This window comes from Chelonoidis abingdonii, chromosome 5 (assembly GCF_003597395.2).
Source record: "Chelonoidis abingdonii isolate Lonesome George chromosome 5, CheloAbing_2.0, whole genome shotgun sequence".
NCBI lineage: Eukaryota > Metazoa > Chordata > Testudines > Testudinidae > Chelonoidis > Chelonoidis abingdonii.
Window position 1 is genome coordinate 39,941,713 of NC_133773.1, and position 11,503 is coordinate 39,953,215.

Genomic DNA, 11,503 nt, shown 5'->3' on the forward strand with positions numbered 1-11,503 from the left:
TCAGCTAAGAAAAAAACACAACAAACCAGTGGTGCTGCATCAGGGTTTACTACACAAGGACCTGGAAATGCTCTACTTTGCAAGAACATGAGTAATAAAATAGAAGGGCTGTGATCCAGCTGAAACGTACAAAAAAAAAAAAAAAACACATGGGGGGCCCTCCTCCTCCTTTTTACTTCTTATTCATGGGGAAAAGACCCTTCCCTCTGCACCTTTCCCTGCCCATGCTTCTGTGCACCCCCTGCCCCAGGAGTCTCACAGCAGCTCCTCTTTCTGAGCCCTGCCCCCTGCCCTGCTCTAGCTCCTATCCACCCAGGGTGCACTCTATGCCCAGCTCCCTCCCCGGAGCCTGGAGAGCTGCTCAGCCTGTACCCTGCAATGGATTCGATCTTTTGCCCAGCTCTCCTCCCAGGACGCTGCCTCTGTCTCCAGTGCAGAGGCGCGCACTCACCCGGCTCCCTGCCCTTCACCCTCACACACAGCTCACCCGTGTGCCCTGTTCCCTTGCGCCGGGGTGGGGGAACGAATGGAGCGGGCAGCTGCTGCCGCACCACTTACAAGGACTCAGCTCTACCAGAGAGCAGCCTCTGTCTGCAGGAGTCCTTAGCAAGCCCTGGGGCGGCCTTTAGCAGCAGCCGCAGCCGCACCAGCAGGCCAATATCAGTATAGCTCAGCCACACCCACTGCGCTGCCAGAGTTGGAGAAAGGATAAATAACGCCTTTGTTTGAGAGCGGCCGGGCAGTTGTAGGGGTTACGTACCATGGCGCTGCTTGGGGCAGCATGAACTTTTGTCCTTCTTGCTGTATCAATACTTTGGTGTCACCTGTTAAGCAGCTTTTAAGGGAACGCTTCTCCGCTGCTCTCCTTCTGTTGCCTTTGATCTCCACCCTAGTGCAGGGATGCAATAGTACTGAGCCCTCCAAAGGTCAATTCCTCAATGTAAAACCACTGAGATCTCTGAACCATAGGCTTCCATTGTAGCCTGGCTCCCCACTCACCCTACACCCCCTGCACAGAAACCTGTTCTCAGCCATGATCTCCTAGGTATCCTCTATCAGTCTTTTTCCATTCATCTCCACAAGCCCTCACAGCAGTCTGCCCTCTTTCCACTCCCATTCACCCACCACACCCTGAAATCAATAAAGGTGAAACAGAGGGATTATAATTTCACTTTAAGTGCAAATTTCAATGCAACCTTAAATATACTATCACCAAGAATACCTGCATAATGTTCCATCCATTACAAAAAAAGTAACCTGGCCTGCTACTCCCTGGGACATTTAATAATTTCTGAAATGAGAATTTGTGGTATAAAGTTATGGGTCAGGCTATTAGAGCTCCACTAGAGAAGTACAGTGAAATAGGCTTTATCTTTTCCCCTTTTTATTGATTATTATTTATTTATTATTTTATTTTATTATTGGTAGGAAGTGGCAAAAATGTTAGAAAAAGGTTGAAACCTCTTTGACATGCATATTTTCAAATTGTCATAATTCAAGAACCTGTGTGGTTCACTTCAGACTGATAGAACAATTCTACCTCTGCCCCTCATCTAAATTTAGTAATTCTGGGCTAACATGATATTTTATGTGGATTTTGGAGGGAAAGTTAAAATTATGTTTATGATTTAAATTCAGTTCAAACCTTAACTACAAAGTGAATCCTGCAAATCTAAAATGAACATTCAGGAGTACAAGCTTCCTTTTTTTGTTTGTTTTTTTATTCTGTTTTGTTTCATTTCTTTGTTTGGATTTTTTTGTTTGTTTCTTGTTTTTAATGAGGATTTCTCCCCAACTGATTGTCCCTTACAGGAAAAAAAAACAAGCCAACATACTTTCCTAAGTAGTCCCTCGCTTCAAATCAAGTCCTAATATGCTGCCTGTTAACTCTGCCTCCTAACACCTGTGCTGCTTAGCCTCTTTAAAAGGCTTGCATTCCGGTGCAGTTCAAGCAGCATTTTATCTTTTTCTTTTTCTGCTGTTGTTAATATAGGTAAGTGAGGGAAAGGAAGTAGCAAATTTATTTTTAAAGGTCTCTATAAAGCTTAACTTTTTTTTCTTAAAGCAGGACCTCAGTGTGAGAAAGAAGACCATTCATCAGGAAAAGAAACATCAAAGTTTGCTGATTAGTAGCAAAGGAAGAGTGCAAAGGTAAGAAAAACCAAAAACCCTTTAATACAAGTCACATTAGGTACCCACTGTTCTCAAGTTACTAGGCCTTTTTTAATCTCTCCCACCCCCCATAGACTGTTAGTCACTTCATCATAGTAACATCCTCTAAATATCTGAAGTTTCTAGTTTATTTAGAATAGGGCACACTTTTTGGTGTCTACCTGGGGGTCCTTGCCACCACTTAGACACTTTTACAAATACAATAAAATAAGCGAACAGCTTCTCTAGTGAGTCTCATGGTATTATGGGGGATAGTTCCTGAATTAATTTGATCATGGCTTTTGCTTTGCTTAAAAGGTAAGTTTCTAGCTCTCATGGGTCTGAGAAAAGACTGAAGATGTAAAACCTTAAAGGCTCAAACCAGTGGCAAAGGTGCCAAGTAGTTTCTGGTAACATCCTGTGCAATTGATAAAACCTTGTTAATGACCAATAATATAAAGAACCCATATGGGACCTATTGAATTGCACATAACGGTACTCACTATGAACATGAATCCTAAAATATCAGGGTTGGAAGAGACCTCAGGAGGTTATCAGGGCTATAAGGCTGAGACGTGCTGTAGCTCTAGCTTTTTTCTAAAAAATAAAACAGTGAGCCCTACTAGGGGGCTCACAGGATAGTGCATAGGAAGGGAGATTGCTCTCTATTAGAGTTACGGCTTACAAAAATCATTTTGTTGCCATGATTTTGTTCTGGCTTTGCATGTAGTTTAGGAATAGATACTTTAAATAAAAAGAGGGAAGGGAGAGGAGACGGGTGGGGGGAATAGGTCAGGGGAGAAGAGGTAGGAAAAGAATGAAGGCAGGTGGAGTGAGTCTCAGTGGAAGGGAATGAGGATGATTGTCATAGTAATGTGATCAGAAGAGAATGTCTAATGTAAATCTATAAAAAGCAGCTTGAAGGATTCTCAGCAGGGACTGTCAAAGACTCCCAAGCCTCTGCTACCAGCTTGAAGTTTTGTTTGTGGGATACGGTAGGGTTTTTCCCTCCCCGGCCTTTGGAGATGCCTTGTGTGCTCTGTTTGTATGTACCTCCACACACAATGTGTCGTCTTTTCTTCCCCCATCCCTATTGTGCATGTTCCCTAGAGAGGAAGTAAGGATATCTCCCTCACCTTTTGAAACCTTTTAAAGAGCAGTGGTGTATTTCCTAATCCAGGTTGAACTAATGAGAAGATCAGGGCAAAGAATGAATTTGTTTTTTCTCTTTTGGTTCTCTGACAGTTAAAGTTTTGGGTCAAAAAAAAAAAAAACCACATGAACTCTTTTCTCCACAGATGCAAATGAATGTCTTGCTAGTCTCTGGATATCTATGTTGTACAATTTATTTTAACGTGATTGACTGTCTTTGGTCAGGGCACTTGATGATCAAAAATGGTAGGCGTTATTGTGGGATGGGACTGACACAGCTGGTGCTAGCCTATTGGAGGCCCAAAGCAGGAATATTCCTCCTCTCCAAACACAATACCTAAACAAGCTTTCTCAAATGAATAGAGGGGACCTCCCCTTGAGATGCTTGGAGCCTTAAGCAATTGCTTAGTCTGCTTATACCTAGCTCCAGCTCTAGGGATTGACTTTATTGACAGGATTCTATTTAGTTATTACAGTGACAGAAATAGCTTATGTAACTGAATTTCAGGATAAAGTTGAAACTTTAATTGGTAATAATGAAAACCAAGTAAGGCACTAATACCATACCTACTTCTTTAATGATGATTCCTCATTAAGCTGTGATACTCTACATCTCCTTGGTAGGGTTGTCAAAAATCAATGAATATCTTCAATAATGAAATTCAGATTGCATCTTATGTTTAAATGTAATACTTAGTTGAGACCACATAGCTTAGTCTTGCATTGTACTATACTAAACCTTATATAGGGCTGCCCTGGGTATCTGAGCTTCCTAGCTCCACACATCATGAAGAATTTTGTGTATCTGAACAGTTGCTCTTTTCTGAATTAGATTGTTAATGTGAGTAGTTATAATTTTGGCCCAGACACTTAAAAGCTGGCATCAAACTTCTATCCTTCATTTTATAGCACAGCTGTAATAACACATCTAAAGGAAATGAATAATCAGCTAACCATAGGGTCTTGTAAAAATTCACATTAATTATAATTTTGTTTTTCTTGAACATTTGTGAACAGTAAATTGAATTAGAGAAGTTTCCTAGAAGCATTAATCAGCCGGCTGAGTTAAGATGGGAAAACTGCTTTAAAGGGGTCTGTCTTTTTTATTATTTATTATTAGAGCGCCACCACTTAGATGAAGCAGCTGTGACTTTCTTAATGTAAAAATGATTGCTCTGCTGTATAAAATCTTAAATAGCACCCACCTTCAGTACTCCTTGAAACCTTAAGGATTGTAAACTGGATTCTTCTGGTAATGTCTATCAACTTACTGCTTGTAGTATAAGACTGCCAAAAAGTTTGGAAGGTTCTTAATGTCTCAAATGTGTGATAAATAGAGAACATGACTAGAACCTGATGGTGGCAGTGGTGGCTCTCTTCCAAAAGCTCTGATCCTAAATAGAGCCTCTATAGTGAGTGCTGAACAAATACAAATAAAAAGATGCAGCTCTTGATTTGGAGAGCAGATGGCTCTTGAGACAGGATGCACCAAGTGAATATTTAAAAAAAAACAAAAACAAAAAAAACCTAAAAAGAGGACACTTTCTTGAAACATTCCTCTTATTTCCCCCCCACGTGCACGCACACAAAAAAAACCTGTCCCCTTGTTTGAAAAATTGAGGTCCCTCTCTACAATCTAGAAATAAAGGTCTGATCATCTGGTTATATGATATAGCTATTTCTACCACTTGGTGGCTTACTTGTTGTTAATCTAGCCATGAATAGCTGGCAAACTTCTTGGTATTGCATCAGAAGTGGGCCTTGAGGAATTTGAAGGAAAGGGTAGGGTTTTTATCCATTCAAGTGGGGGAGGAGGAATAAGAGCTAGAAAACTTTGGGGGAGCAGGTGAATGGGCTTAAGGGCTTTCAAAGCTTGCAGAATGTGGTAGAGGCAACATGATGTGTAAGGAGAGGCACAGTTGTGAAGGTCTTTGAAATCAAAGACAAGCTCAGATTTGATGGGATGGAAAAGGGGGGCCAGTTGAGATTAGTGTGACCTAATCAGAACACTAGGTAGCAAAAAGTGTCTTGGCAGCTGTCTGCTATGGATTGGAAGGGGGCTCTATGTATGATTGTCATGGAGAATTAGAAAGCTGCAGCCATCTGTATAACAGAGATGGGGCCTGAACAGGAGTTTGTGTGGCACAGATAGTCTCTTTAAGGCTCTTCAGGAGGAAGAAGTGACAGGAGTAGCAGCACAAGTTGGATGTGAGGCAAGGGGAGGGAGAGAGGAATAACATGCATGGTGGTGGTTCTACAGGATAGGGAGTCTGTCACTTAAGGAATATCTTCCTTTGAACAGTTTATTCAGCCTACTGCAGGGTTCTTCCTCTGTATAGCTAATACTGACTGATGCTGGACTAGAAGGATCCCTGGCTTGATCAAACATGACCATTTTTACTTCCCAAATGAAAGCTTCTCATAAGGAAAAATCAGTACATGGGGATTTTTCTCTAAAGAAGCAAAACTGACAGACACTTTCTTTCTTCTCAGACAGCACTTCTTCAGTCACACCTAGGAGAGCCATGGCCAGCTGGAAATCCTATATTGACCACCTGATGGCTGATGGGACATGCCAGGATGCTGCCATTGTTGGTTACAAGGATGTTCCTTCTGTGTGGGCTGCTGTCCCTGGCAAGATTTTTGCAGGCATCTCTCCTGTGGAGATGACTGTGTTACTAGGGAAGGATCGCTCTCCTCTATTTGTCAATGGACTGACACTGGGAGGCCAGAAGTGCTCAGTGATCAGAGACAATCTGATGGTAGATGGGGAGTTCACCATGGATCTAAGAACAAAAAGCGTTAAAGGAGAACCCACTTTCAACATTACAATCTCCCGAACAGCCAGAACTTTGGTTGTGCTAATGGGCAAAGAAGGAGTCCATGGAGGAAATGTTAACATGAAATGTTTTGAGATGGCTTGCTACTTAAGAAATGCAGGGTACTGATGCTCCAGCTGTCCACTGTGGCTCTACTGATGAAGGGAATGATTACTCTGACCATGTTCAAGACTGCAACCCTTATCTTGCACAAAGGGGAAGAATAGATATCTTTCTGCTGCAAACTCTTTTCAAAACTGTAATATGAGAATAGAAAAAATAAAAAATTGAAATATGCTATGGTGGCTTGTTACAAAGGGGTAAGAAACAAGTAGTGTGCCCAAACTAGTGGTTCACAAGGGTAATAGCTAGAGCTGGCTGGTTTGTCTGATCCAAACTCCTTGAGACAAGGAATCAGGTTCAGCAAACTTTTGGTCAAATTGCAAGGAGCGTCTATTAGAAGTCTACCTGGTTCCCTTCCAGCTTGCCTCATGGGTTTCTGGAGAGTCTGGGCTTCCATTGATCCTGGACCACGACTGCCCATGCATCAGGGACACCAGGGTCCACACCTCTACAGCAGCCTTGCCATGTCACTGTCTGGGTTTTTAGGGTCTATAGCTCCAAAACAGTCCTGTCAATGCAGGGCTTCTAAAATCTAGACTTGCAGCCTAGAAGCCCTAAGAACTCTGGATCAAGCCTGGACTCCTGGGGCTTTCAGGCTTCCTGGTGTGGAGTCAGGAGCCTGGAGGACCTGGGATAGGCTACAAGTGTCTGACATGGGAGCATCCCTGTGCTGTTGGGAAGCCTTGGGATCTCCAGCCCTGAAGCACTCTGCATAGTAGGGTTGTCCCAGTGCTGCAGACCCTGGAAGGCCATGAAACTGCTAAGCAAACTGTCAATTTTTCTGTGACTGTTCATGTTGACAGATCTGTTTCTGGGGGTGGGGTGGGGGGAGCAGGGAATTGTTAGGCTTTCCAGTCTGAGAAACCTTGAAAGACCAATTCAGTGCTAAATAGGAACAAAAACAAATGTTGACATCCTGTTTCTCACATTCAAGGAATCCGGAGTTTCAGCAAGTTCTAGTAATCATTCCACAGTAAAATTACTTTGGGAATCCATGAACATTTCCTCCATGGATTTCTGCTAGAAATATTTCTAATATTTTAAACTTATGAATGCAGACTTCACATTTACCTTTCACTCCTTTGAATGGTGGCTCATCTTCTGATGTTCCAAATCCATGCTCTTGGAGATTTAACAATTAAAGACCATAAGAAACTTGTACTATTGGGGGACACCTTGATCAATGGTATACACCTAATGCTAGATTATCATGAAGGAATTGTAAAAGGGGAATCTAGTGAGTTTCTTGTGAGGTTCCACAGGGATCTGTTGGGCCAGTACTTGTCTTTGATATCGTAGATGCAGTGTAACATGTAAGAGTACATGTGATGCTTGGAAGTAGAGGCATTACTGTACAGCATTAGTGATTTCATAAAGGAATACCATGCCTAGTTCTGATGACCAAGGAATTCCTTCTGAAGTTCTCAGGCCTGTGTTACACAGGAGGTAGGACTACATTATCGTTATGGTCCCTTCTTAGCTGTTATGCTAGAATATAGTTATTTGACTACAACTAAAGTGCAAAAATAGGATATTAGTTTTTGGAGGTGGCTTTTGGCGGGTGGCAAGATTCTACCAAAACTTCACACCAGCTGTTGAAGTTACTTTTATAAAGCAGTGCTAGGCTTGCCTGTGCATTAACAAGAGTTAAACTTTCTCCTCAAACTAGTGAAATCTCACCAATTATCTTCAAGTTAAAAATATGGCTTTTCTTGTTTTAGCTTGGACCTTTATAGTTCTTCCCTAGCTCCACTTCATGCTCTCATGGGGGTAGGTCATATGGCCATGCTGAGCTGCAGTAGAAAGTCACTGCCTGGCTCTGTAGCCCTTAACGGGGCACACACCTTGGGCTCTGCTTAATGTGCAATGACATCACTTGTAGATGGCTTCAGGCTAGGAAGTTTTAGGGTTTTTTGGTATGTGCTAAGTCTCAGGTGAAATTAAAGAACAACTTTCAACAGCAAAATGATTAGGGATGGGGGGAGGAGGAGAGAGATTGTTAGCCTTCCTAGTCCCATGGACAGAAGGTGTATGACATGGTGCAATGAAGTATGACTTTTGAGCTACCCTAACCTTGGTGCAGTCATTAATGTATTGTATAATCCTGCTTGGGCTAGATTCCATGATGTTTGGAATATTCTCTGCATTTCATAATACCCAAAAGGGACTGAAACACACTAATGTGGGTCCCTGCATCAACACTGACAGTCTCTCTCAACATACAAAGGAGCAGCTGCAGAATGTAACATTACCTTACAGTTCAGATCACAGTACTGTAGGTCTTGTTTTTCCACTAATGCAGGAGATGAGACAAGCCCATACATGACTCCTTGGTTGGCTTTTGCACTGACTACTATTCAGTGGCCAATCCCAACATACAAGGAGGGGCTTCTGGTTTTGGAGGAATATACCATGGCATCATAGCATCCAAACATGGAATGAATAGTGCTAAATTGGGACTTACTTTGTGAGGTATAAAAGCTAATTAGCCAAAGTACTCCTGCTTGAGACTTCTAAAATCTCACTGAAGAATGGCATTTTGATAGCTTATTGGAGGAAGTGTGTGTGTGTGTGTGTGTGTGTGTGTGTGTGTGTGCGCGCGTTAAATGTAAATCTGACTCAAGTGGATGAAAGAGAATTATGTGAAGTAGGCAAGTTTTAAAGGCAATTCCTTTCACTAGTAAAGGAATACTAAGCCCCAAAAGCTTATTGTTTTAACTGTGGGGGAAACTAATCTTCTGGAGCTTGTCAACTTTACATGTCCAGGGCCAGTTGACATAGATGTCTTTTAAATTTCGCAACAGCAATCTAACACTGCTCAAACTGAACTAATACAGAAACATGTCTTCTGTGTACATGTTTCAGCTATAAAGGGACAGTCCCTGTCACTGCTTTAATTATTATACAGTCACAATGTCATCAGATACAGACTTGTCCACTGTTAGCCCAACAGTTTGCCCTTCAATGAACATATTGATATATCTCTAGTCAAGTTTTAATGACCCCTTTTGGTAAAAGGCTAGACTACAAAGTCTTCAAATTGTTAACAGGGGGCGTCACTATCCCTGAAATGGAACTTTACTGGCTCCTGGTGGAGCAGATTACTGTCATAGTAGTGAAAAAGGTCCACAGTAATTATCTTCAATGCACAGCAAAGGGTTACATTAAGCACATAACTCCTATATTAAACATTAAGAGCTATACATTCCTCTTAACAAGTCTCTCTTTCACAAACATACACAGAGCCCTGTGCTAGCCTCACACTGTTTCTGCTTTGCAAACAGAGAAGGTGGTTACCAACTTTATAGATGCTTCTTCCCTTCAGGTCTGTTCTTAGCCCTCTGGTCTATCTCAGATTCCCACAAGGCAAGGCCGCGGTTGCCTTGAGACCCCTCTGGTTCACAGTTCTACTAGAGCCCACCGAGCAGAGTTTTGGCTACTCTCTCTAGCAGCATTGCTTCTTCAAGTGTCAGTTAGGGAATCCCAACCACAGTAATTTACTTTGCTTGATTCTTATACTCTTCTTCCTCAAAGGAGTCAGGCGTCTTAAAAGCATGCCCAGTGGGCATATAGTTATTAATTTTACCTTAGTAGTATTTTAGAAGGGGCCTGAGGGTGTTGTATCAGATGAAGGTCATCCCACATCTACTCACTCATTGATTGCTCACACTCACTCTCTGCATGGTATCCTTGCTGTAAAGTCACTATGACCAGATCAGCTTGTGCTCCATGCTGGAACTTTATACATGCGATATTTACTTTTGCATGAGCCCATCTTTACTGACCAATAGGTTGAATATTGATCACACACACAGACTTTGCCAGTCCTTTATCTGCTTCTGCTTAAAGGGACCCCGCTCCCATATCATCTACAGCCCTTGCCCTTCAGCCATGTTTAAGTCATGCCAATTTATGCTCATACCATTCATTCAGTATGGCCACACCAATTTAGCATCATCCCCAATGGCAATACTGCCACTCATCAATTTAAGTTTAGACCCCTTCATTGGGGCTGTTTTTCCTATTGCATTGAAGATAATCTTTACTTAACATTACTAGGCTCAAACTATTTAAGTTAATGGAGCTATCTTCTATTTTAGTTAGCATATCAGTTGCTGAACTTTAAGATGACAGGGAAGAGGTAGCAACATCTCAAAAATGGTAATTAGAGCTGATTAAAAAAACTAAGCCAAACTAATGACTTCACATGCAGTTTTGTTTCCCTAACATTGTCTTGTTTCAAAATGGAAATTGTTCAGTCTGAAAAATATTCTAGCATGTAACTATGATGGCTAATCAAAACCAACTGGCTGTGTGTTGGGGAAGAGATCCACAAGGCAAGGACAAAAGCTAAATATTCATATTGGTTAAACTGCTGGTAACCTGTAACCGGGTACTCCCTGACTACCCTTGTCCACCTACTCTATATCTCCTGCTAGTTCAAACAGCCTCTTAATCCACCATCAGGATTTCTGTATAAATAAAACCATCTTAAATTTGTAGAAAAATAGCACTCCAAAAAAAAAAAGTGAGAAAAGCTATTTGTGTCTAGGATAGTCTTGGGATTTCATCTGGTTCCCATTGACATGGAAGTTAAATGTTCCCTGTTTCAGTGGGAGCGGGATTTGACTAAAAGCATATTGCCCTCCGTTAGCTGTGACGTAAAGAACAAAAGTAGCATCCTACTGTACTGTGGCTACTGTATACCCGATAACTGGCAGTTGGAGCTGTATAAGGTCCACCTCACCAAACTTCCTGAGCAAATGGCCCTAGTGAAGCAGATGTCTCCTAGCAGCCTCTGGCACAGCTCCAGGCACATGTTGGTGTTGCCTGGAGGAGGCATGGCAGTGACAGTCCTGCAGTCAATGATGTGGCACACCTATAATGCCTCCACAGAAGGACTGCCACAGGATTCTAACCAGCTCAGGTTCCCAAGACTACCCCTCCAAAATTCTTGGTGATATTGAACACTGTATAATGTTCTATATTCTAAAGAATAATACATTTGAGAGTTAGATCATGCAACTGATAATCCTCATGCTGGCTTCTTTCGTTAGACACAAGCATGCTGTACTACTCAGGTAGGCAAACAGATGCTTTAAAGTTAACTCAAGAATGGTTTCACCAACTTAGAGGAAAGGTCAGCAATCACTATGCTTACGTAACCGCAAAAACACTAATTGATTTCTAATTCTTGAGTCTGTAATAGGTAGAAACAGAACACTCCCAAGTTCTGTCCTTGCAAAGTATATTCCATT

At 41.9% G+C, this 11,503-nt stretch overlaps 1 protein-coding gene across 1 annotated transcript; it reads left to right on the forward strand.

The window, feature by feature from the left end:
• The first annotated feature begins 5,828 nt into the window (after window positions 1-5,828).
• On the forward strand, window positions 5,829-6,251 carry PFN1 (profilin 1). Its single transcript, XM_032794047.1, has one exon. It carries the CDS (start codon window positions 5,829-5,831, stop codon window positions 6,249-6,251), a length of 423 nt encoding a protein of 140 aa, XP_032649938.1.
• The last annotated feature ends 5,252 nt before the right edge of the window (window positions 6,252-11,503 follow it).

What these genes read in the sequence shown, in the direction of transcription:
- PFN1 (XM_032794047.1), top strand. Translation starts at nt 5,829, where the DNA reads ATGGCCAGCTGGAAATCCTATATTGACCACCTGATGGCTGATGGGACA.